The 27,678-nt window shown below is 38.6% G+C and overlaps 1 protein-coding gene across 5 annotated transcripts in view; it reads left to right on the top strand.

Annotated features, from left to right (window-relative positions):
• Positions 1 to 27,678, top strand: part of ctnna3 (catenin alpha 3) — a 1,223,202-nt gene that overhangs the window by 280,780 nt on the left and 914,744 nt on the right. For all 5 annotated transcript variants that reach the window (XM_062977502.1, XM_062977500.1, XM_062977501.1 and 2 more), the window contains one exon: positions 8,639 to 8,842. In XM_062977502.1, coding sequence (XP_062833572.1) covers positions 8,639 to 8,842 — 204 coding nt within the window. The remainder of the gene's footprint in view (positions 1 to 8,638; positions 8,843 to 27,678) is intronic.

Here is a 27,678-nt window from a genome sequence, read left to right as displayed (position 1 = left end):
GATTCCACCTGAACATCAGGAAGAACTTCCTCACTATGAGAGCTGTTTGGCAGTGGAACTCTCTCTCCCGGACAGTGGTGGAGGCTCCTTCTTTGGAGGCTTTTAAGCAGAGGCTGGATGGCCATCTGTCGGGGGTGCTTTGAATGTGATTTCCTGCTTCTTGGCAGGGGGTTGGACTGGATGGCCCATGAGGTCTCGTCCAACTCTACTATTCTATGATTCTATGAAGTTTTTAAACAGAGATGGGATGGTCAGCTGTCAAGAATGTTTTAGCTATAGATTCCTGTACTAGCAGGTCGTTAAGCTTGATAAGTCTTGTGGTCCTTCAGACTCTTGAATTTTAAGCACATATATATACTATTATTTCAGATATTGATGGGTCATAGAGAATCATAGAATCATAGTTGGAAGAGACCTTGTGGGACATCCAGTCCAACCCCCTGCAAAGAAGCAGGAAAATTGCATTCAAAGCACTCCCGACAGATGCCATTCAGCCTCTGCTCCAAAGAAGAAGCCTCCACCACACTCCGAGGCAGAGAGTTCCAGTGCTGAGCAGCTCTCACAGTGAGGAAGTTCTTCCTAATGTTCTGGTGGAATCTCCTTTCCTGTAGTTTAAAGCTTGCTCCCTCCTCCCTATGACTTCCCCTCACACATTTATACATGGCCATCATGTCTCCTCTCATCATTCTCTTCTGCAGGCTAAACATGCCCAACTCTTCAAGATTCTCTTCATAGGGCTTGTTCTCCAGACCCTTGATCATTTTAGTCGCCCTCCTCTGGACACATTCCAGTTTGTCAACGTCTCCCTTCAATTGCAGTGCCCAGAATTGGACACAGTATTTCAGGTGTGGTCTGACCAAGGCAGAAGAGAGGGGTAGTATAACTTCCCTGGATCTAGACACTATACTCCTATTGTTGGCTCATGTTTAACTTGTTGTCCACAAGGATTCCAAGATCTTTTTCACACGTACTGCTGTCGGGCCAGGCATCCCCCATTCTGTATCTGTGCATTTGATTTTTTCTGCCTAAGTGGAGTATCCTGCATTTGTGCATGCTGAACTTCATTTCCTATCTTCCTTCATGATTAGCTTTACTGGTGAGGAGTGATGGAATATCTGGTTTCTATACCAAACAAAATGCAGTGAAATTAATGTTGATATGAACTTGTGGTACAAGCAGACGAAAGTATTCAGCATGCACTTGGAGAAAAATCCTTACATTGATTGTTTCAGGAAATCCACCTTGGAACATGAAAGAAGGCAGACAAAGTAAGATTACCTAAACTTCGTTACCAGAGCCCCTAAGACTTGCTCTCATGTGTGGATGTTGGCTTGCTCCATTATGAGGCCATTGTTGATGTCTCTTTGCTTCATATATGCTCCATTCCTGGACCAAGGGAAACAAAGGACTAACTATTTTTTGGGGGAAAGGAGAGCATTCTCTACAAGCCAGAAGGAAGCAAAAGATCTTGTTTAGTTTACAGAAAGAAAACAGAGAAGTGAAACAAAAGGGCAGGCAGGCTCCCTAGTGTCCCCTCTCACTAATCACTACGTAAGTGTTGATGTTTCTTTGATTCCAACACTGATGAGAGTATGGTCTGGAGAGCCATAAATGGCCCACTCCTGATTTAGAGAGATTATCAGTAATCACTGATATCTCAAGGAGGTTCCTTGGGTATACTTGGCCCTATAGGAGTGTTTTCTCTTCCGATTGCTGAACTACAATTGCAAGAAGGTAGCATTTATTGACTAGCCACACACCATTGTCTTCTATGATTTTGTCAGAACATTCTTGCCAGAAGCTGTATTGTAGATGACACAGAATGTCTGAAAAGTAATTAGCAATATTTAGTTAATGTTATTTTTGCAATTGTTAATTTGTTCTAATTAACAAAAATCTGATAAATTTTCTTAAAGACTTAGGTTACACCATACATACTACAGAATGCTGGAAATTGTTGACTTGTGATATCAAACATCCTTCAGACTTAAAGCTGTATGCCTTAAAAGAGAAATGGTATCTCCTATCTGTAAATAAGACCCAACATTTAACCTTGTTTTAGTTGTCTCTTCACAATGTAATCTGAGCAGGCAGATGAGCAACATAACTCCTACTCACAATTGATTTAGCTCATTGGATTCAAGAAAAATAACATGAACTCCAATTAACTTAGACTTTCCACTATTTACTTTTAATATTTTTATTAATACAAATGCTCTTTTACAATCCATTTGACAAAAGTCTATCACATAAACAGTATCATCCAATTGAATTCAGAGAAGAAGTGCATATCTTGCACACCAGGAATGTGTCTCTGCTCTTATCTCTCATCTATTTTCTATAGGTCATAAGAAATCGACTATTTTAAAAATACACAATTCATAGTTCCAGATTCCTTATCCTCTCAGAGCTGGCTATGTGACTGAACATCCAAACCAGTGGTTCCCAAAATTTGATTCTCCAAAAGCCCCAGCCAGTTTGACCCCTTCTACACTGTCATATAATCCAGATTATTCAAGCAGATAGCCCACATTATCTGCTTTGAACAGGATTATCTGAGTCTACACTGCCATGTAATCCAAAGCAGATAATCTGGAATTTACATGGCAGTGTAGAAGGGCCTAAGTGTCAGAAATTCCAGGAACTGAAGTTTATGCCTCCTTCTACACCACCATATATCTCAGGTTTTGATCTGTTTATCCCATATAATCTCATATAATCCAGTTCAAAGCAAATGAAGTGTGATCAGATCCTGGGATTTAGAGCAGGCTCTCTTCTACACTGCCATATAAAGTCCAGATTATCTGATTTGAACTGGATTATATGACAGTGTAGATTTGGATAATCCAGTTCAAAGCAGATAATGTGGATTATATGGCAGTATAGAAGGGGCCTAAAATGACATGTATTTCACATATTTTTTTTTGTCTTGGATATGGGAGTAATGTCATGCTTGAGATTTTACTTTGCTTGAGAAATTTATCAAAAAAAACCCCAAACAAACAAGGAGATATAGATGCCAATGATAAGTTCTGTTTTGGGACGTGGTGTGTGTTTGGGATTTTTATTTGTTCATTCAGACATTTTGGTAAAAATGTGTATGCTGCTTTCATTGCAGTATGTAGTTCCTCAAAATACACAGCCCCCAAGGGAAGCTTACGTATTCGTGCTGTACTTTCTTGATTTTCACTGTGAAAGAAACCATAAGAAGAGATATTTCTTGCTTAATTAAATATTGCTACTTTCCATGGATTTCTGTTGCAGTTGGAAAAGACTCCCAACAGAGCTCTTTTTCTAGTGTGCAAATTTCCTTTGCAATCAGGCATTCTTGCCCTGCTGTGAGAAGAGGGGACAACATTAAAAAAATTATGTAGAGCAAATGTAATAATTTAATGAATTTATAATGCCTGTTGCCATTTTCATAAATTAGGATGCTGGTTTGCTTAATTTGTACATTATAAAATTGGCAATGCTTTTTGAAGAACAAAATCACATTATTTCATTTTGCAAATGAAATCGTGGTGGTGATTTAGCAAGCACACACACATAAATAATGAAGAGAGTGTCTCTTGTTCTGTTTCTCCTACCATCAGAAATTAAGGAATGCATAAAATATGTCTCATATCTATCTATATCTCTCTATCTATTTATTTATCTGGATAGGAGACTTTCATGCATTCCATAATGTAAGATATAAGTGTAAATATAGATAACTAACTTGAGTACTTGGTAATGTCCAGGTTATTTGAAAAGGGCCTTTTTTCTTTATGGATGTTAGATCATATCAGTTTGGTTATATTTTATGCTATTTCTTAGGAGGGGGGAACTCTGCCTCTCCTGTTGTTTTTTATGAATGCTCCCATTAGAAAATATATAAGGATGTGGGTGAATTACAATTCCCAAAAATCTTAGGTCAACCCTCTCAAAATTCCCCCAGTATTCACAGTTGGCCATGTTGGGTCTGTATGCCAATTTGATCTCTGAATATGGGCAAACTATAATGCTCTGTTGCTAAGTTCAATCACCCGCAAAGCCTGCCAGCATTCACAGTTGGCCATGTTGAATTTGTGTGCCAAGTTCGGTCCAGATCCCTCATCCAGATGGGTACAGTTTTCTCTGAATATGGGTGAAATATAATTCCTGGATGTCAAGGTCAATCACCCCCAAACCCTGCCAGTATGCTAATTTGGTCATGTTGGGTTTGTGTGGCAAGTTAGTTCCAAGTCATTGGTGAGGTTCAGAGAGTTCTTAGATTGCAGGTGAACTATACATTCCAGTCCCTACAACTCTTATAAATCATGGTGAATTCTCCCCAAACATCTCCAGTATGTTCAGTTGCTGATCAATTCCTCTGTTTGCTGTGTGACATAGGAAAGGGTGGGAAAGAGTTAAGGGAGAGGCAGTGGGCGGGGTCATGCAAATGGAGAGAGAAAAGAACACTGGGATGTGCTCACTGTAACCTGCAATGTCCTGGGAGGGAGTGACTTGGTGACTCCTCAGCACTGGGAACTATATCCTTTTTCTGGAGGCCAGAGTCTGTCTGTGTGAGCGGACAACCATGCCACATACATATTTTCACTTTTATTATGTTTATAGATTATAGGTATGCACACACACACACACACACACATATATACACAGTTAATTTGTTTTTGTTGTTTATTCGTTCAGTCGCTTCCGAATCTTTGTGACCGCATGGACCAGCCCACGCTAGAGTTCCCTGTCGGCCGTCACCACCCCCAGCTCTTTCAAGGTCAACCCAGTCACTTCAAGTATACCAACCATCCATCCATCTTGCCCTTGGTCGGCCCCTCTTCTTTTTTCCTTCTATTTTCCTCAGCATCATTATCCATGCTTTCCTGTCTTCTCATTATGTGGCCAAAGCACTTCATCTTTACCTCTAATATTCTTCCCTCCAGTGAGCAGTTGGGCATTTTTTGTTGGAGGATGGACTGGTTTGACCTTCATGCTACATATATAAGCTGGATTTCTGCCTAATAATAACACTGATGGCAGCAGATAGAGAAACTATATGGAAAATAAATAGAGTTGTTCTGGTTGGTCTAAAGAAGATGTAGCAGTATATTTTCTTGGACATTTACAGATTTTGCCAGTTGTCACCCCTGCATCTATTCATATGTTGGGAGCTTCTTTGTAGCAATTTCTTGGACTTGCACTAGGTCTTCGCAAGGGCTTTTTATGTAAAAACTGCGACATGATTGGCTAAAGTGATTTTGTGATGTGAAGTGCAATTTTTATTCTCTCTGTTTTAGTACTTCTCAACCTTTCCTCTTGTTAGGTGCTTTACACATTAGTTCCTAGAATCCCTTTGTACTGGTTATAATAGTTCATACATCTGAAGGACCGCCGTTTGAGATCTTTAGCTCTCTTTAAAGGGCTGGCACAGAAGACAGTTCTCTATTTGAAGTGAACTTCAAGTCTGATTTCAAGCTAGTTGTGGGAGAGGTAGTGTTTTTCTAAAGAGAGAAAATTGTGCACTGGAACTGGCCTGGGAGGAACTGGTTTTGCTGTATGGATGATTAGATTGAGAGATATGGAGCTGATTTGGACCCAGGAAGGTGATTACATTAAACATGGAATCTGGCCTCAAACGACGGGGGGAGGTGTGCACCAGCACTCCAAATGCATAGGGAGTGGGGGAAAAGGGAAAAGTGACAGTTAGAAGTGGAAGTAATCAGTTACCTCTCCTGGGGATCAGTTAGCCCCCTGTTATCCATGCACGCCCTTGGGGCATTTTTTGACAACCCCCCCCCCCCCTTCACCTCATATTCTGAATTCTAGAAAGTGCATCTACAACGGCAAATGTCTGCAGTGCACTTTGGATTCTGGGGAGCCAATTTCACTCTGGGAGCTGGAATACGTTGGAATTTGCTACAGCACACTAAAAGGCTTAACTCAGACTTTACTGTTACATTCTTTAATGTGTTGTATACTGTGAAGCCTTGGCTTTGCCTTTCCTCTCCTTTGCTTCAGTTCCCTCTGTTTAGGTTCCCCAATAGTGTAGATGCCTCCATTTTTATTAGTTTTTGGGTGGAGCATTAAAAAACCCCTAGGGGCCAGTCTTAGTTGTTTTAGCTCTTTTGCCTGCTCAGAGCTTTCTTGCTAGGCCCTCCTTTTCTTTCTGCAATAGAACTACAGAGTTTAGAGGCCTGGATATTGTCTGGAAATCCTAGGCCCTAGCAATTCAAACAGGTATCCTTAGCACTATAAAACTCTTCATATACCATCAGTCCCAGTGACAGCAGAAGCTTGTGGTCAGTCCAAGTTTCACAAAGTAGGAGATTAAATCAATTGCTTTACATCAGAGGCAAGAGACTTTCCAGGATTCCAGAAAGATGACTGCATTCAGCAAATTCTCCATTTGTAATGCATTGTTTTAAGCTATTTTACAATAGTCCTGAGTGGAGATAGCTCTTTGTTCTTCCTGTTTGCAGTAAATATGTTTTGGTGAACTTTCATCTTGTCTAAAGTACCTCTGCATGTTAAGGGTCTTGATCTTAACAGAAGGTACACAGCTACGGTAGCCCCCGAGTAAAGCCAGACACCATTGTTTTCCCAAAGGCTCGGGCGTGCCATCACATATACCTTTTAATCTGTGTTGCAGCACACATTGGTGTTTTTTTTGGGTCCACTATTGTCTTGAAGCTGCATTAAATGGTCAGTATAATGGGGCCATCATGGCTACCAAGCAACGACAAACCTCTATTTATGTGTTGGGTGGGGACTGTAGGCATGAAATGATTATTTGTACTATATTTTTGTACATCATATCAGCATGCTACTGATGATGAATTGTTATTTACAATGAAGCTAAGAAACTAGATTGAATTTCTAGTCTATGTGTATGGAAAAGATTAGAAAGAGCATTCTCTATTAAATGAGTACATTTTGCATGAAGATGATACAGCCCATTGCCATAAAATATGTGGTATTATTGTATCTGTTGTTGCAGATGCGGAATATTAATTGTCAGTTGTAGCCACCAGGAATTTAAAGATGCAGTGGTATCTTATTTCTATGAATGTAGAATACAAAACGGTACCATTGCTTGACATTAGTATAAAACATGAAACTGCGTAGAGTGTTTAATGAGCACATTGTGCATTCTGGTATTGAGCCCTTTTTCAAACTTTGGCCTCTTCCACACAGCTGAATAAAATCCCATATCTTCTGCTTTAAACTGGAATATATGGCAGTGTGAACTTAGATAACCCAATTCAAAGGAGATATTGTGGGATTTTCTGCCTTGATATTCTGGGTTATATAGCTGTGTGGAAGGGCCCTTTGTTTTAAATGAACAAGGGAACCGGAACATACTGAATGACCCTACTCCTTTTCACTTGTGTTCATCTGAAAATTGGAGTACACGTGGAGAGCAGCAGTGGATTTTCATGCACCTCAGGATTTTAGGGAAACACCCAAGGACTTTATAATGGTTGAGGTTGTGATTATAATAAACTCACTGCGTTCTAAATTTTTCATTCTTCTTCTAATGCCTTGCACTTGAACCTTTATTAGTGCCATCCTGTATGGCTAATGATATTGTAGTCCAAAATATCTGGATGAATTATCTTTTTAAAAATATTATTTTTATTGATGAATTTTATTACAATTAAAATCAAAGGGGGTTGTGGGGGGGAAGAGGTAGGGGTGGGGAAGAGAAGAGGAAGGAGAGAAAGAGAAAGAGGAAAGCTGAGCTAGAATTATCTTCAAATATATTTATTTTAAGTGACTTTCTATAGAATGATGAATGGTATTTAATAGGGTATTCTGAATGGGAATACTCACCTGTCCTTTTTGTCTTTAGCATTTTTTCTATCCAATATAGTTTCTATCTACTAGTTTCATTTTCAAGAGGCATTTGATGTGTCCTATCACATCTAATAAAATAATTTGGGTAAGATTTTTGAATGCAATCTTCCTAATACACAATCTTACTTTATTTAACAACAACAACTACTACTACTACTACTACTACTACTACAACTTTTTTTTATACCCCTCCACCATCTTTCCGAAGGGACTGAGGCCCAGGACATACAACAAAATTAACCAACTAAAATGAAGTTGAAAACATAACATATAACAGTCCAATTATAACACAATTAAAAACAGCAAAGTATAAAAACAGTGTTAAAATTATATAAAACCAAACTCAAAAACCAGCAACCAGGAATATGAAAGGCACGATCACACAGAGAGGGCTGGGCCTGGACTTGTGCAAAAAGCAGACTGTGTAGGGCCAGGGAAAGAGGTAAAGTTAAATTACCTCTGTGTCTGTCTGTCTGTTGTCTCTGTCTCGGTTTGATGTGTTTATGGGCATTGAATGTTTGCCCTATATGTACATAATGTGATCTGCCCTGAGTCCCCTTCGGGGTGAGAAGGGCGGAATATAAATACTGTAAATAAATAAATAAATAAATAAATAAATAAAGTGCTGAGTACTTTTGCTGTCCTTGAAAAATGAAGCTTAAAGAAATTCTGGACCAAAAGATAAGACTGGAAGAGGAAGATAGTTACGTACTTAAATGCAAATAGATGTAAACACTTGCCTACAAGAGGACCAAATCATGCTCACTAGCTTTGTGTTTCCTACTCCTTTACATTTTTCTCTTAGAATGTGGTCACCTTGGAACCTCTTACTGTCAATGAAGAGAAAATAAGGCCAACACTAGAAAAGCGTTTAGAAGCAATTATCAGTGGTGCTGCTTTGTTAGCAGATTCTTCATGCACACGTGATCTTCACCGTGAGCGTATCATCACAGAGTGCAATGCTATTCGCCAGGCTCTCCAAGATCTCCTTTCCGAATACATGAATAATGTAAGTCATTTGTTCCTCTTCTTATTTTTATCGGCATGATTTCCATTGATTTGCTTCTTCATGATTTCTGTTCTGTACTTTGATAATATAATTAAGTCAAACTTTTAGAACAAGCAACAATTTTCTTTCTTAAAATGCTTGTTGTGCTGCATATATAGAAAAAACCCCAATTTTGTTCTCTAAAATGCACTGAGAGATCCCACATTTTCCATCTCTTCACCCAGTTCACCATATACATTACCTGTGGCAACAATCTTGCACAAGCTGGGGAAGAAGAGTGACATATAAAGACCTTTTGGTGGTTGTGTACTGATTAATGCCATGGTCGTGGACTTTTTTTTTAAGGGTACAGGAGGTCTATGTTGGCAGGCAGGTTGTTATTGAAGTTACTAATGGAGGGAGATTGCTTTTCTTATTCATAATCATGGAAATAACTTTAAATATTTCTAATCACAGTGTGTACAAAAACGTACCCTTTATGTGTTTGATGGGGCGTATGGCAAATAAGTTACGTTTTATTATTCCTGGGAAAACTCAGAGATTATTTGTTGCCTTGAAATTTCTTAGAACCTCATCACATTAAATTCCCTGTCCTATCATGCTTCACCAACACAGCTAGCACAGAGCCCGCCGGATCTCAACACATGGTTCACATCTACTTCTGGCAAGGCTCCATGTTGGCTGCGATGGTGAAGCATGGTAGGAGGGAAAAACCTGAACACAGGAGACTACTCGTGTTAGTTTGGGAATCATGGGGACAACACTGGAGCACGCTGGAAAGCTACACTTCCCGGTGTGTGATGGGTAAGTGGGTGGTGCGCCTGATTCAGTGCACCGAGTGACAGATTCTCCCTGCTGCCCCAGAATTTGCCCCACTGCACTACAGGTCTCCTCGCTGCCTCCTTATCAAGGACCTCAGTGTGATGAGGTACTTAGTGCTTGATTATTCAGTATATTTGTGATTGATTATATCTAAGGAGGTTCAACTACATAGCTGTTGTGGTGGTCCAATTGTTTCTAGGAGGGGGTTCAGCCTCACATTGTTCCACTGTTCTGGGTCCCGGAACAGTTACATAACTTACATTCATAACCCTAATTACTTTTCATTTTTGACTCTGCTGCTGAAGGATCAACTTAGGTAAGTTTACACTTGGCAAGAAGAAGCTTCTCCATCCCTTCAAATGTTTTACATTGTGAAATATCATAAGCATGAGTAGTCTTTTTTAGATATGAATTCTGGTATAGAAGGGCCTGTTATGTTTCATCCTTGAAATTCAAAGCAATGACATTTATAGTTATATGTAGAGGGAGTTGCTGAACACATGTAGGTGGAGATAAAGCTGCTACTATCATTCTGTCCCCCCATGCCTTTATTCTCTGTGTGCATTTATATCTGAAGGAACCTAGGGAAGAGAGGGAAAACCTCTGGCTCTCTGCTTATTGCTGGACTACAAATTCCATTATGCCTGCCATTTGTCTACTGAGTACATTTGATGAGGGTTGTAGTGTTACAGCAAAAATCTACATTCCTGGTTTAGAGTCCTCCGAAATACTGTTGACAATTTCTCATCAGAAGGAGATATAGTAAGGGATTTTATTTTAACCTACCAGTATTTTCAATTTTTTTTAAAAAAAAAATCCATGATTATTTCTCTTTTAAACGTTTTCCTGTAATATGTGATTATTTTTAAAAGTAACAATATGCCTAGGCTAGACTTAAAATACAAATAATATTTATCAGGTTTCTGACTTGTTTGAAAACATGTTGCCTTGCTTAAAGGTGAGGAACCTCTATCTCTTACAGTTTTGAAGTTCATTGCCCAGAAAACATGGTCAGAGGGTCTGTGGGAGGTATATTTCAAAATATCTGTAGGACCAAAATGCAGAATTGAATTTTTAGAGTGAATCACTGGAGAAGTAGTGCCAATGAAAAAGAATAAAGGCAAATAATTTTAATATATATAATCATTCAGAGCAGAATTTTGTGTGGAAACATAAACTCTGTGTTGCGCTAATATGTTAGTCTTATCTAAAAGTATTTCAATCAGTATGGAAATAAAATTTTGGAGGATAATTGTTTTCTTTGTAGATATGTGATACTATGAATACATCAGTGCCAAACCCATGTATCTGTAATCTCAGGGATTTTTGGACATGTAATCCCTCTTGAAGTTTCTTCTTGAAAGTAGCATCAAGCAATTTTCTTCCTGATGTGAGAAAGACTTGCTATTTTGCAAAGAGTATTCCCAATTTGGGACTTAGTCTGTCGGGAAAAATGTATGTGGTTATCTTGTATAGAAAATAGCATTTTCTGTGTGGAAAACAATATTTCAGAAGAGAACTGTCAATTCGCCTACAAAAAAAGTAAAATGTTGTTTTCTATGTAAATCAATTATTTGTTTTGCAGAAAAAAAAATCCAATTATAGTTTTTTATGTGCACAAAACTGAATTTTCTATGCAAGAATTGCTATTTCTGCATTGAAATATTATTGGGATTTTGGGCTTCATCAAAAGGAGTATAGAGTTTAGATTGAGGGAAGTCATGGCGCCTTTGTATTCAGCTTTGGTTAGACCTCACCTGGAATTCTGTGTCTAATTCTGGGCACAACAGTTCAAAAGAGATATTGACAAACATAAAAGTGTCCTAAGGATAAAGTGACTGGAGACCATGCTGTATGAGGAGCATCTTGAAGAACTGGGTATGTTTAGCCTGCAGAAGAGAAGGTTGAGAGGAGACATGGTACCCATGTATAAATATGTGAAAGGGTGTAATAAAGAAGAGGGAGCAGACTTGTTTTTTGCTGCCCTTGAAACTAGGATTAGGAGCAATGGGTTCAAATTGCAGGAAAGGAGATTCCACCTGAACATTAGGAAGAACTTCCTGACTATAAGAGCTGTTCAGCAGTGGAACCCTCTGCCTTAGTGTGTGGTGGAAGCTCCTTCCTTGAAGGCTTTTAAACAGAGGCTGGATGGCCATCTATCAGGGATATTTTGATTATGCTTTTCCTGCATGGCAGAGGGTTGAACTAGATGGTCCATGTGGTCTCTTCCAACTCTGTTGTTCTATGATTCTATTATTCTTCACACAGAAAATGCTGTTTTTTGTCCAAAACAACCATGCGTGAATTTGCCAGTAAACAAGCCCTGCATTGTGAATATTATTGTGGTTTTATATGTATTTTACTTTGCACATTACTTGTACTTTGGCCCAGGCCCCGTGTTAGCTGCCCCAAGTCCCTGTGGGGATATGGAGGCAAGATAGAGAAATAAAATATATTATTATTATTATTATTATTATTATTATTATTATTATTATTATTATTATTATTCTCCTCTTCAACCTTAGGATTCATTTTTTCAGTGTTTTTAAACATTAAAAGATAATTCTGAATATGTTTAAATATTTTACCATTCTTCCCACAGAGCTTACAACAATCTCTTGCTTCTTTTAATATTATTTAGCTTTACCATGGAAACTAATTTTCAGTTTCTTTAATTCAACAAGATAACTTGAAATGGAAAAATGTTTTTTCCCCCCAAGTAGATGCTTGTGTATTCTAAGTCTAGTAAATTGATGCTAAGGTTCTTTTCCCCTGTCCTTTGAACAAAGTTTGTTCTGATTCAGTAACACAGCATTTGTTGCTATGGTGAATGAATAGAGCTTCATACATTCCATCTCTATTTTAAAATACAACTTGTGGTATTATGTGATATATATATAATATATACACTATTGACCAATTTGCAGCCTCTTCTACCATACAATAAGAAGGAAGAGAAGAGAAAAAGAAGGGAAGAAGGAGATGGGGAGGGATATGAGGAAAAGTAAGAGAAGAAATAAAGGTGAGAGGTAGAAAACATATGAGGGAAATGGAGGAAGGAAAAAAAAGAGCCACAAAGAGATCCTGTTTACCATTGCTAGAGTTTAACCAGGGTAGAGACATTGGAATTCATCAGACAGGGTACTTTTTGGCAGCACACACTGGTTCACCTTCCCTTTTACGACAGAGCCCACTGGCTCCCATCCCACAATGTAGAGCAGTGGTTCTCAATCTGGGGTCCCCTGATGTTTTTAGCCTTCAACTCCCAGATATCCTAACACCTGGTAAAATGTCTGGGATTTCTGGGACTTGCAGGCCAAAAACATCTGGGGACCCTCAGGTTGAGAACCACTGATGTAGAGCTACTTCCAGTGGGGCTTTGCCGCAAAAGGGAAGGTGAATCGGTGTATGCCGTCATGATGGCAACACTGGAGGCTTTCCGTGTTACATAGAAATCAACTGGGGGGGGGGAGCTGTGGAATGAGGTAAGGAGGAAGCCTGGCGATGCAGGTGATGAGTCCGCCTTGCCGAGCATTGCCAGCAACCAGTATGATGAGGTCCATTGTGAGGCAAGTCTTCTCAGAGCTTGAGAGGAAGAAAGTAGGCCAGCAGTGGGTCCAATGACATCCAGTCAATGCTATTAGGCATAAAAAGAGGGAAGAAAAAAAAGTAACCTTGTGATCACCTTTTTGATTAACCAATTTATTAGAAAGTACACCTTTGGTGGATAACAGCCCACTTCTTTAGATGCTTCAGTATGGATCATCCTGAAGTGTAGAAGATGATACGAACCTATTCCAGAGGAATTGCAATATAACACACAGCAAAGAGGAAACAACTGAATCAAGGGAAGGCAATAGTTAACAGGATATGTGAAATTATTTTAAATACATAGAATCCAGATATACTTCTTCAGAGAAACACTTCTGTTGGCCACTGCACATTTGCACACACTGTGTTTTGTACCCAGAATAATGGTATTCACTGTGATAACAAAAATGTATTATCAGTGTGGCTGAATTGATGCCAACTACCTGTTGTTTTCTATGATGAAAAATAATGTAAACTGCTATTTCATATTGCCACCATTTCAGAGTATATATTTGTTCAGTTATTGCAAGTATTTATAGATTGCCCTTCTGCCCATCAGGATTTCTCAAGGCAGCAGACAGTTAGCAAGAGCACAGTAATACATATTCAAAACAACCAATTAAATGTAAAATGGAGATAACACGTTAATTTTCCTCTGTTATAGGAATAAAAATGTCCTTGCTCTGTATTCTCATGGGATATTAGTACAAAATTGTAGCTCTCATCCAGTGTTTGTGGATGAAGATTTTAAGTGCTCAGAGATTAGAAAGTAGCAAGGCAGCCCCCTCCTGCATTGCTTTTTCAGGAAATTTTACTTTTGACAGTTTGCTTGTTTGTCTGTAAAATTGACTGTCAAGTCTACCAGTTGTATTGGTAACTGCCTTATGCCATCACAGTTTGGTTCCCTGTCCCTGGCATCTAAAAGAAAATGCAAATAAGATCTGTATTTCCAAGTAGATACATTATTTATATATTTTTAAGTTATTGAACTCTGAATGAAAACAAAAACTTAATAATAATAATAATAATAATAATAATAATAATAATAATAATGGGCATAAAGTATATTTGATAGTTTGTTTATTCATTTATTTACTTTATTTATATCCAGCCTTTCTCTACCCTGCAGGAGACTCAAGGCGGCTTACATAGAGGCAATTATTTAATGCCTTAAAACATATACAATTTAAAAGTTAAAATTAAATTAGATTATTAAACATTACATTACATAAAAATCACGCCACCCATAGTCGTAATCCAAGCCTTTCCATAGTTGTTCCATGTATTCCAAAGCTGTCGTTGCACTGCCCTATTCACTAAGAGTCTGATCTGATAGCCAAGTTTTTACCTTTCTTCAAAGGCTAGGAGGGAGGGGGCTGATCTAATGTCACTGGGGAGTGAGTTCCATAGCTGAGGGACCACCACTGAGAAGGCCCTGTCACTCATTCCCACCAATTGTGCCTGCGAGATTCATATTGGTGAATAGAGATTCATACTGGTGGTGGATGTTTAGAAGAAGACAGTACTTGATCCCTTTCCATAGCAAGGGCCTCTGGATGGATTTGCACCAAATGGAAGCTGTGGGACTGTTATGAGGCATACTAAAAGCAGGGCCTCCCTGGATGATCTTAATCTCCAAGATGGTTCATAGGGAGAGAAACATTCGGACAGGTAAGCTAGGCCAGAACTGTTTAGGGCTTTATAGGCTAAAGCTAGCACTTTGAATTGTGCTTGGTAGCAGACTGGCAGCCAGTGAAGCTGACGTAGCAGGCGGGTTGCAGTTTCCTAATCCTTGACCAAAAAGTATTTTTATGACTGTCTAAATACTCTTATGGGACATTTTGATACATGTAGGGATTTTGCTTAGAAACCATTTTTCCTTTTTACACAGGAAGCTTGATTCCTTTTCAGAAAGTCACCTTTTCTATGCAGAAAAAAGGTTTCTGGTGTAACCCCTTCAACATTACCATATAATCCAGATAATCAAGGCCAATGACATTATCTGCTTTGAACTGGATTATATAAATCTACACTGCTATATAATGCAGTACAAAGCAGATAATCTGGATTTTATATGGCGGTGTAGAAGGGGCCTAGGTTAGAATGAAATTAGTAAGTATTTATGTAATTGATAGAATTATTTTTTCTTGTTTATTTCTAATTTACATGGAAAGGAAACTGGAAACACCCACTGAAGTCTTAAGAAAAATAGAGATGAAATGTGAGGATCAAGTAGGAACGTTTTATCACTGCTGGTGGACTTGTAAAAAAGCTAAAAATTATTGGAAGGGGATCCACCAGGCAATACAAAAGATGTTGCAGATTAAAATAAAACTAGATCCAAAATATTTTCTCCTGGGGATGCTTAATATTCAAAACGATAAAAATAAAGAGATTCTTTTTAATTACCTCACTACGGCGGCAAGAATAATATATGCTAAATATTGGAAAAAGAAGGAAATCCCCGAATTAAGTTGTTGGCTAACAAAGATTTTGGAAATAATGAATATGGACAAATTGACATACTTACTAAAAATAACTATGGAATTCCAAGAAAGCAAACAAATTGGGATCCGGTAAAAAACTATTTGATAGAAATACAAATGAAGGTACTAATCTAATCTATATAGAAGGTTTGTAGATACAAAGCGAAGGCAAAGAAGACGCCGTCACCTAGTTGAGGGAAGAAGGAAAAATGACCCCAAAAAAAAGAATAACAAACTCTACTAAATAACTGTGTATGAGATGGAAGTCTTTATTATTATTATTATTAATAATATTATTTTTATTTTTATTTTTCACTTCTTCTTCTTCTTCTTCTTCTTCTTCTTCTTTTTTCTTTTTTTCTTTTTTTCTTTTTTTTTTGTTCCTGAAGTCTATTCTCTTTCATTCACCTCTTTCCTTGGAAACTATTGTTCTCACACTTTCACTGTAAGCTCTTTAATTGAAAATTTAATAAAAAATTATTAAAAAAAAGAAAAAAGAAAAGAAAAATAGAGATGAGAAAATATGGGTTTTATTCTAAAAAGTAGTTTAGTGGATTTCAATACACCAAATAAAATTACTGAGTGCAAGACATAATTTTCCCGATACTTACAAAACAGTTTGAAAAATCTACCTTGCAGGGATTTCCAAATAATATGCCTCCAGATTTTGTGAATTACAACAGATAAGTTTTGAGTAAAAGATTTTTTCCCTGTGGGCCTCTAGTGCATCTTAATTTTAGTGATACACGGGATTTAACAAAGATCTCAAGTCTTATCTTACATGCAGTGACTTTTGACTTACTATGTATACATTTTATTTTTATAGCTTAGATCAGCTTCTAGAATCAAGTGTGATGAGATTATGATGCTTTGGGGATTCTAGGAGCTGTAATCAAACAAGTAACTTTTCCATGCTCTGCTCACAGCCTTTAAAACTCTTGCATAGTTCTCCCAACCTCGGTTATTGGAAAACTCAAGCTTCTTGTATTCCCCTGTTACACACTGCTATTCACACAAGATGTCTAATTTGAATGCTGTCTGGATCATTCTTCCAGTAAATGAGGTGACCGTGTGTCACTCCTGTATCTTTGAAATAGCAAGTAAGCAAATGGCATATGTGCAGTTTTTTTAAAAAAGAACTCTGATCACAGAGGAATGGTTGCTTGAATCAAGCAAAAACTGCTTTACATGAAACCATGAGTATGGAGTACACTGCATTTCTGCAGTAATTTTTCATTACAATGACTCGCTGAGCATTGTAGATGCTTAAAGTTTGATTGCCAGGAGCCACTGAGCAATCAAATTTTCATGAGCTGCCACACACCCAAGATTCATTTGCATTAACCCTAAGATGTTTCTCTAAATCAGCATAATTGACCTGAATGCCACAGTAGAAATTATTTTCTGCAAAAATGAAATATATTCTATAGCCGTAATACAGAATTTAACTAATGCATAAATTGAGATGTTTGCTTTTAAATAGATATACAAGGGAGTTACTGTAATCCAACATCATAACTGTGTAGGATGGGGTGACACTGAGAAGAGGCTGTGGAGTCAGACTGGGAGATGCAAGTCGGTTTTCCCGGAGCTCTTTAAGGGCACATCTAATCTTCTCTTGTCTTATAGCTAGAGTGTTTTATTATAGAATATCTTTCCTATCAACAGGCAATATACTGTAGTACCCCAGATATACAAACACAATATGAATAAATAGATTGAATGTCACTAGAATGCAGATTTGAGATATGGAATTGGATATATTGGTTTGTCATATCACAACAACCAACATACATTTATTATTTTAATTCCAATGAGGGATATGGAAAGTGTATCCTTTGGACAGCGTGCAGTCCACAAAGGCTGTTTTTCCTATCGAAACATAACTCTGATCTGTGTTCCTATGTTTCTCCACCTACCAGTTGGAGATTCATTTTTTTATTTGAAAAAGAACCTTACCTGGGTCTGGAAGATATTAGGAGGTGCTGAAAAGGTTTCAAATCCAGCAAAATACTGGCCCCTAAAGGCTCGGGGGACTACTGGATTTTTTTGGCCAAAAGACTGGAGTAGGGAGTAAAAATGGAAGAGACATCCTTCTGGGGTAGTGTAACAGTCTGTTAAACCAGTGAAGCATATGGTTCGAGGGTGTTTAATATATCCATAATATTTAAGCATCTGGTGACACAGTGGTTTAAACCACTGAGCTGTTGAATTTGCTGACCAAAAGGTTGGTGGTTTGAATCTGGGGAGCAAGGTGAGCTCCCACTGTTAGCCTCAGCTTCTGCCAACCTAGCAGTTCAAAAACATGCAAATGTGGGTAGATCAATAGGTACCACTCTGGTGGGAAGGTAATGGCATTCCACATGACCTTGAAGGTGTCTATGTACAACGCCGGCTCTTTGGCTTAGAAATGGAGATGAGCACCAACCCCAGAGTCAGATATGACTAGACTTCATGTCAGGCGAAAACCTTTACCGTTACCTAATTGTTACTGATTTATTGAAATCCTCTCTGTCTTGCCCAACCCATCTTTTCACTTACAGTAGCTCTAAAGATAACTGAGCTGTTAAGATCTATTTCTTGCTTTTAAATGGAAACACTGTGCAGACTTTGCCAGTGCAAGCACACTTGGTGGTCTGATAGTGGTAGAGACTCAATATTGCATTGCAGCAAATTTCCATTTATATTTACATGTCACACTTGCGACCTCATCAGATGATGAGGCATATGCTGCTTCCTCTACAGTTTTATGACGGAGCCCACCATCTCCCATCCCATGACATTCAGCGATATGGGGCATGGAGTTACGGGCCACCGCACACTGCCAGATTTGCCAAGATGCATGGAGATTCCAGTGGTCTGTCTGAAGATCATAAGTAATTAGTCAAGGTATATGAAACTGTAAAAATAACTTGCAAGGAACTAGGTCTTCTTGATGCAAGCAAAGCATGCCTCGATTGCAAGAACTGGAATGCTCTTCCAGGGCAAAGCAGGATCCCAGCTGTAGCCTTCATTCTGATACAGACCTATTCTAGGAGCCTCTCTTGGGCAGAAAGGGAGAACAGGTAGAACACAGATGAGGATGAGAAACAAAACTGAGAACTCTTCCCTGGGCAGATTCTAAGCACACATGTGTTAAAAATTGAATCTTCTCTAGGGTTGTAAAGGCTCTTTGATTTCTCTTTTCTGCTTTGTCAACATCCATGTGAGGACATTCTGTTCTTCTGTCCCTAGGAACACTTAAAATGGCTTTTATCTCAACCAAGTTGATTTATTGATTGTGTTCTGGCCTGTTTCTTTGTTTCATTTATATTCTGTATTTTATATCAATATTGTGGCATACCTTTGCTGCTAATTGACCTTCACAACAGCAACCTTGTTAGGTAAGTTTTGGAAAAAAGTGTTTGCTGAAATAAGGGTGATGACCAACCAATTTATATAATTTCTCTTTTGAGTAATCTGTTTCTATATACAGGTGCTAACACATCTTTGTTACATGAAGAGTCCATCAGTTTTTTGTTAGCAGCAACATTGATTATTGCACAAAACTGGAGAGTTTTACAGAGAGGACAAATTATGGTCCATTGCACTTACATAGAAACTCACTTCATATGATGACAGTGACTTTTTTTTATACAGCTTGGCATCCATTTTCTCTTAAACCAATAGCAATACAGATGAATTCATTACACTATTTTATCATGTACATTGGTGGAAAGATTTGGTATGTTAACAAATAGCTTTCATATATGTGTGTGTTTTGTAGCTCAGTGGGTGGCTTGCATGACTTAATTTTTTTCACTTCATAGATAGGAATAATCTGTTTATCACTTCTTTGATATTTTTTCTTTGTTTATAATTAAAGTTAAAAAGTTAGGTCAGGATATGCAGGGATGATCTACTGAGTGTTATTACTTGTTTAGAAGGGATGTGAACTTGGATCTCCCAAGTCCCAGTCCAGTACTCTAATCCCACCTTCCTCCCAGTTAGCCATAATAGGTGCATTCTTGCTATGATTGTCAACTCTTCAAGGTAATGGGAGCTTTCTGCACCTTTCTCAAGGAGCAATTTCATATTATTTCTCCAATTTTCATATGAGAGTATGACAGCTTTTTTGTAAGGTAGATACCGTGATGAGGGAATTGACTTTTGTCATTTTGCTCTGAGAAATTAGATGGATTTTTCTACTTAAAGAAATTTGCACAAAAATTATACTTGCTTCATGGAGAAATAATCAAATGGTAGTTTAGGAATATTAAAAAAAATGGTTGTGATGATGGAAGATATAAAATGGAATGGAAGAAACATAAAAGATTCTTAAAATGCTAACTTGGGATCTTTTGTTCAGTTTGAAAGTAGATATAATCTGGATAACTGATAAAACTAATTTGAAAGTGTGAAAGTAGATATAATCTTGATAACTGATAAAACTAATTTGAAATGAAATAATGAAAGAATAATTTCCAATGTTAGATCTGAAATATTTGGATAGGGCTGTTAAGAGAAAGGATTTTATAGTGATGATTTCTGAGGGCTTTAAAAACATTGTGCGTATATTTATGTCCAGTAGTATATATGTTTTCAGAATTTTGGAGATATTTATGTTGAATGTAAAATGTGATTTACTGATGGTTACACCAGTTATTGATTATTTAGAATGTCTAGCAAGTAATGCATTATCTTGGCATTGATTTAAATTGTTAGGCATGCTTAAATTTGACATAAAAAGAAAGGGAATCTTGTGTTTTTATGGGTGAGTCACAATAATTCATTGAGCATGACACACTTTGGAACATTAAGTTTTTCAAATACAATTGAAGAGTAGAAATGTTTGAATGGCTTCCAGTTCCTCCTGAACTATTTCATCTTCAATCATGGAAATTTCTGTATCACTACTGTGACATCTTCATTAAAAGAAGGTTTACGAAGACTGAAACCGTGGCTATATATTTCAGAATGCATATGCTTTGCAGGAAAAGAGACAATGGGAAATGAACTCTGCCAAAACATTGCCAAAATCTAAGGCTAAAGTCACAGCTACATTAAGCAATTTTTAAATTTGTGAGCTATGTTAAAATTTAACCACATTTTATTAACAGATGGACCATCTAAATATGCTTGCCCATTCAGCATGATTAATGTGGGATATATCCCAATAGATTTTGTACCAGTGATAATTGTTTAGGACCAGAGCTAGAAAGCAACACATTATGTTCAGCATTCTGGTACTGACAGACGACCTCATCACAAAGGGTACCGATTTGTCACACATCGTGGTGAATCCATGGGGTCCCAGCGGGGTGTGTGGAGAACTACACACCCCATATTGCCCAATTTAGTTAGACTGTTATCTCATGGGGGAAGCATTGTCATCCAGCTTCCCCCCATTGTTCCGAAGGCAACATGGGAAGCATCTCAAGCTGTGGTGCCATATGCTGCTTGCTCTCCCCTTTCAGCACAGAACCCAGCCAGAAATACACAAATGTCATGTAATGGGCTCTATGTCGAAAGTGGAGAGGATGGGCAAATCAACCCATCTGATGAGGTGCATAAACAGCTGTAGGTCATTCTTTCACTTTCATATATTTTGTTTTGGATGTTGCGCAGGTTGATATCTCATCTACCCTCCCTATTGACCAAAACCTTCTGGATTCATGGTTTTACTGCAGTAGCTCTTCTGAAATGCTATTCCTTGATTGGTGGAGAATGTGGGGCATCAATAAAGCATCTGGCTATGCCCCCTAGCCAAAGGCAGACCCACTGGCATCCCTTATGACAGTGGTTCTCAAATTGGGGTCCACAGATGTTTTTGTCCTTCAACTTCCAGAAATCCTAACAGCTGGTAAACTGGCTGGGATTTCTGAAAGTTGTAGGCCAAGTTGTAGAAGTTAAAATATATAGATCTTCAGACAGACAGAAGTGAAATTTAAAATGTATAAATGCTGCTGAAGACCCGTAGAAAGGAAAGGAAAGATTTTTCTTAAGTCCTTTTCTTCATTAAATGGTTCTGAGCCAGCACTTTTGGCATTAATCGGATACTTACTTGAGGATTGGACTGAAATAAAATAAGACCATGCAAAGCTCATGGATCTAGAGAGGATGATTCAGTACAATAGTCAGTAATTCATATTTGGTATACTTGACAGCACCCAAGATATATTAGTCTGCTGAAGACCATTTTTTCCTAGAAGCCTTCAACAAAATAGTGTTTTCCTGCCCTCCAAGGTAGAATAAATCCTTGATTATGATAATAAGCAAGCACTGAAAATAAATATTAGAACCTTACTCTGACTAAACAGCTAGCACACTTTTTAATTCACGGGAAGGTACTCTCTTTAAGTTTTATCTAAAATTACTATGAATAAGTACATTACAATTGAAATGGCAGTGAATGACTCCTTGTTTAGATATTCCTTTTGAAAGAGGACACAGTGAAGGTCATGTTCTTCCTGTCTCCATATTAACTGGCTATGTTAAGTTTCCTAATACACTTTGGGGGCTAACACATGTTTCTAAACTTGTTATATGCTAATTAAGCAAGAAGGTTATATTGTAAAACTGACAGCAACATTTTCTGAGGGTTCACTCCTGTCATTCAGAGATAAAGCTATCCAGTTTGCCTTGTATTGACATACTTTACCTAATACAGCACCTGAACTCCTCTACAGCCTTGACATATGGAGTGAGACAGTATTCACAATTTTCTCTCTTTACGTATTGCTCTTTTCCAGGTTTTTCAGATTTGGTGAGGCACCAGCACTGTTCAACAAAAATGGCTAAAGACCTCATAAAGCTATAATTCCTACGATTCCATAGCATTGCTCTATGGCAGTTAAAGCGAGCTCAAACTGCATTAATTCAATAGTGTAGATGAATTCTAACCTAGCCCTCAGCATGCAAAGATGATTACAAAGTTTCTGTGGACTTTTTTTTGGTAGGCTTATTAAAGAAACACCCATATTATGGAATTTGTAACACTTCAGTGACCAACACATTTCTTATAGTACAGGATTTGTTGGCTTAGGGAATGCTCTATTTTTTGTCAGTTACATGGAAGGCCGAGTAAAGAAGCAAATCTGCTTCAGTTTTTTTATGTAGGCTTTGAAGGAGCTTTCCAGGATGCTGAATACAACCCTCCAAATAGCTTTAGCTCTTTAAACATCCCCCTTAAAGTTTGTACTAGAAGTAGAGTAGATTAACTGCTCCTCCAACATAGGATCCACTAGTGTATGTTTAGAAGGAAAGAATAGTAGAATCTTGGCTGCATTTAAACTATGAAATATTACATGCAAACAATTGAAAGCAGATTACATTAAAATAGAGGAAACATTTGCTGTACTGGTTTTTCTGACCAGAAATGGTCACTGTATTTTGGATCCTTTGAATTCAGTTGGCACTTTCATATGGTGGTCCTGCATTATAAAAGAGCACCCGAATGTGATTGCTGGAAAACCAAGGACTTCAACTTTGCATGGCCATATGGAAAGTTTTGCTTACTTAGAACTTCAGGAATACAAGAATTCTGAAAATAAAGTGAGGGCCTGCTTCCTTGTCCAAGATTTCTTGAGGACATGCTCATGCTGCCAGATGACCACAGCTGGGGTGTCCTAGTGCTTGATTGGCTACTGTAATATGTTCTGTTTAGTTGCAGGCTGTGCCTGACAGTACAAGTAGAGCCCACAGATTAACACAGGTAGATAATATGAAATATTATCATTGGGCACTTAGTAGGGGAACATGACAATGTCCACCTGAACATTAGGAAGAACTTCCTCACTGTGAGAGCTGTTCGGCAGTGGAACTCAATGCCCCGGAGTGTGGTGGAGGCTCCTTCTTTGGAGGCTTTTAAGCAGAGACTGGATGACCATTTGTCGGGGGTGCTTTGAATGGGATTTCCTGCTCTTGGCAGGGGGTTGGACTGGATGGCCCATGAGGTCTCTTCCAACTCTATGATTCTATGATTCTATGATTCTACAACAGAGAGAGACAAATTTTGTTATCTAACACCTTCATCAGATGGGGTGAAATCAGTATCCTAGGATACTTTCACCCTATCTGTGGGAGGAGGCTGAAGCTGGACATCACATGACGTCCTATGACTTACGGCATAGGCCCCACCCCCAACTGGAGGTGAAAGCATCACTGGACACTTTCACCCCAATACGGGAGGCTTCCCATGTTATGCTGCTCCAATGGAGCAAGCATTGGGCCTCCCTGCAAGGGTGATGCTTTCCCCATGGGAAAAGTGTTGTGAGAGGGACTCATGGGGCAACAGATTTTCCCCCCTTCTCCCTCTTTCTTTGCCAAATACATTTTAATTGTGGAAGCCAGTAAAGTCTTGCTGGCCAAACCATTACCAATCACGACCAGGTTGAGCACAATACTTTCATCCAGTGTGTGAAGACATACGCAATTTGCTCTTTTTTTCTGAAGTGTTTGGGTAGAAAAGCAGGCTATTTAATTGTCCTCCCACTGTATGATTGGGCTCTGATTGTAATTTCAAGCAACAGAAAGATGTTTGTTGAGCAGTTAGACATGTTAGGAGTCCAACAGTGTTTAGGACTGAAGACTCAAGATTTCTCTGATCAATCAGTAAAAACCGGGTTGTTGTGTGTTTTTCAGGCTGTATGGCCATGTTCCAGAAGCATTCTCTCCTGATGTTTCATCCTCAGAGGTTGTGAGGTATATATACTTCACAACCTCTGCGGATGCCTGCTATAGATGTGAGTGAAACACAACAACCCTTTAATTCCAGCCATGAAAGCCTTCGACAACACAGCAGAAATAGGATTGGGAAGTTTGAGTGAGCAAAAGTGTACTTCCTCTTTGTCTCCTTCTTGATCCCTCTGTGGTGTAAGCTCTTAGGGTGGTTTCTTTCCACCTCTTCTGTCCCTAGAATGAAGATAGATTACTAATAACTTTCCTGTCTTTGACTGAAGTTCCTGTAATAAAACTTTCATTTCTTTCTTCAAGCAATTGGTGTATTGACTGTTAATCAGGATCTCTAAGGGCTGCATGCACTCTCTATCAAGGCAGGTATCCAAGGCAGTGCAAATGTTCTCTGCCAGGAAGTCATGGGCCGTTCATTAGGTCAGATTCAGTGGTGATGTTCTTAATAAAACATTTAGTAAGGACTATCTCACACATGACTGTGCAGACAGCAGCGTATGTTCATTTCTGTTTTTATTCTGTGGCAGAAAGATTTGACATATCTTTTCTTTGCCTTGCTGAAAAGATGCTTCTCATAAGTACTAACAAATGGACAGACATTGCCATGTCCTTTGGCTTTTTCAATGTAACACTCTCATCTTTTGCTGTGTATCTTGAGACCTCATCAGATAGGGTAAAATCAGTGTCCTAGGACACTTTCACTCTGTCTAGAGGACAGAGCTTCACAGTGGAAATCACATGACATCGTGTGACTTCCGGCTGAAGCCCCTCCCCCAGCCAGGGTGAAAATGTCACTGGATGCCTTCACCCCAACACGGGAGGCTTCCAGGGGTGGGGGTGGGTGACACTTTTCCCATGTGATAGGGAAAGCCTTGCTGAGAGGGATCTGCATGCGGGGCAACAGATTTGCCCCACTGCTCCCTCTTTCCTCTTGGATGCGCTATCTTTTATAGGCCCTGTTCAGTCATCCATAGTTGTGTATTAAGTCTTTAGTTCAACAGTAGAATGATTTCCACAGTATTTTTGTTGTACTCTCTTTTCACCTTCCCTAGCTTTTGGTGCACTGAAAAAAAAGGATAATTTTTACTTTCTTGCATATGTTCTATTAATACCAATTTTAATTCTGATTATAGTGGCCCAACAAAGTATTGGGTTGGCATAAAGATTGATATACCATTCAGCAATTCTTCAGTGGGTTTATTTCAGCTGGAACAAACAAATGGATTTCAGCCCAAATTCCTTGCAATAATTTTTTAGTGATGAAAAGCAATTTTGCTAAATTATTTGACAAAGCAAGCTCTGCCTGCAGAAGGATTGTTAACCCCTAAAAGGTTTTTCCTTGCTAGTGCAAAAAAAGAAAGAAAAAGAAAACAAACACCTTTTTTGTTGAAGGGTATGTTTTTGGCAACTTGCTTAACAAATGTTTTTTCCCTTTGTGAAGCAAAGCACAGACGTGCACAGTAAACACTAGGCTTGAGCGATCCATGAAAAAATTGATTCTAAACTCGTTTCAAAAGTAGGGGGCGCCAGCGTTTCGTTTCTGATGTCATTTCCGAATTTTGCCCTCAAAATTTTTCGAAATTTAATGAAAATTCGTTAGTTTCAAAAGTAATTCGTTAATGGCGGACGCGCATGCGCAGTGGCAAAAAAAACAGCATGAGGGGAGATTTTACAGGACTCTCCCACCCTCATTTTTTGAGTGATCTTCTTCAAACTTGGTACAGTGGTAGAACACATTTAACACTGATAGCTCACCAAAATTTGGAACGTTTCCCTTATCCTCTGATTTTTGGCGAATTTTCATAGCTTTTATAATAAACCATTTTTTAATAATTGCAGAAATCTGTTCCTGGTTTGAAAGTCTTATTTCCTGTTTCATTGCGTTGTCTTTACTGTGAAAGTCATTGTTCTACTTCAGAAACTTTGTTTTTGTGGCTGAAACTTTGTTAAATTGGTGGACCAAACCATAATATGTTCCATCCATGTCGCTTGCACAAAGTTCAGGCAGTGTCATAGATTTTGCCATGTTTCTATGACAGAACCAATTAGGAAATGACATCTATCACCCAGGAACAGAAATCATAGTACACCATCAAATCATTCCTGACAGATGGCCATCAGCCTCTGAATAAGGAAATTAGTTCCTGGTTTGAAAGTGCTATTTCCTGTTTCATTGGCTTTTCTGGGCTGAGAGTGTGTGACTTGCCCAAGTGGGTGGCTGAGTGGGGAATCAAGCCACAATTGGAGTCCAAAATTCAAACCTCTCCCTCCCTCCTTCTCTCTAAACTTCTCATACCTTCCAAGAATTCACATACTGTATGAAAGTTTGGTCAAGATGGTCAGAGGAGGGCAACTAAAATGATCTAGGGTCTGGAGAACAAGCCCTATGAGGAGCGGCTTGAAGAACTGGGCATGTTTAGCCTGCAGAAAAGAAGGATGAGACATGATGTATAATATGTGAGAGGAAGTCATAGAGAGGAGGGAGCAAGCTTGTTTTCTGCTGCCCTGCAGACAGAGCCGGCCCTAGGCAATTTTCAAGTGTAAGCAAGAGCAGCATTTTGGTGCCCCCCCCTTCCCGAAACCAATCACTGAAAAATAAAAGGTAGAAGGTAGAGGTGAATAGAATATATGTGTGTGTGTGTGTGATATATACTGTATATATATATATATATATATATATATATATATATATATATATAGTCCCTGCATATGTGTGTGTGTGTGTGTGTGTGTATAGGTAAAGGTAAAGGTATCCCTTGACGTTAAGTTCAGTCATGTCTGACTCTGGGGGTTGGTGCTCATCTCCATTTCTAAGCCCAAGAGCCAGTGTTGTCCATAGACACCTCCAAGGTCATGTGGCCGGCATGACTACATGGAGTGCCATTACCTTCCCGCCAGAGCGGTACCTATTGATCTATTCACATTGGCATGTTTTCAAGCTGCTAGGTTGGCAGAAGCTGGAGCTAACAGCAGGCACTCACTCTGCTCCCGGGATTTGAACCTGGGACCTTTCGGTCTGCAAGTTCAGCAGCTCAGTGCTTTAACACACTTCGCCACCGGGGCTCATGTATATATAATATACATACACATACACACAATGTGGAGAATATGTGGAAAGGTAGATAGATAAGTTGGGAGCCACAGCGAAGGCACCTTCCTGGGAGCAAGGTCTAATAATAATAATAATAATAATAATAATAATAATAATAATAATAATAATAATAATAATTGTGCGGTTTTCTGGCATTGTATATTTCTGCCGCTTCT

The sequence above is a fragment of the Anolis carolinensis genome, chromosome 3 (assembly GCF_035594765.1).
Source record: "Anolis carolinensis isolate JA03-04 chromosome 3, rAnoCar3.1.pri, whole genome shotgun sequence".
NCBI classification, from domain to species: domain Eukaryota; kingdom Metazoa; phylum Chordata; class Lepidosauria; order Squamata; family Dactyloidae; genus Anolis; species Anolis carolinensis.
Note: the sequence above shows the minus strand (reverse complement) of the source record. Positions and strands in the feature narration are given on the sequence as shown.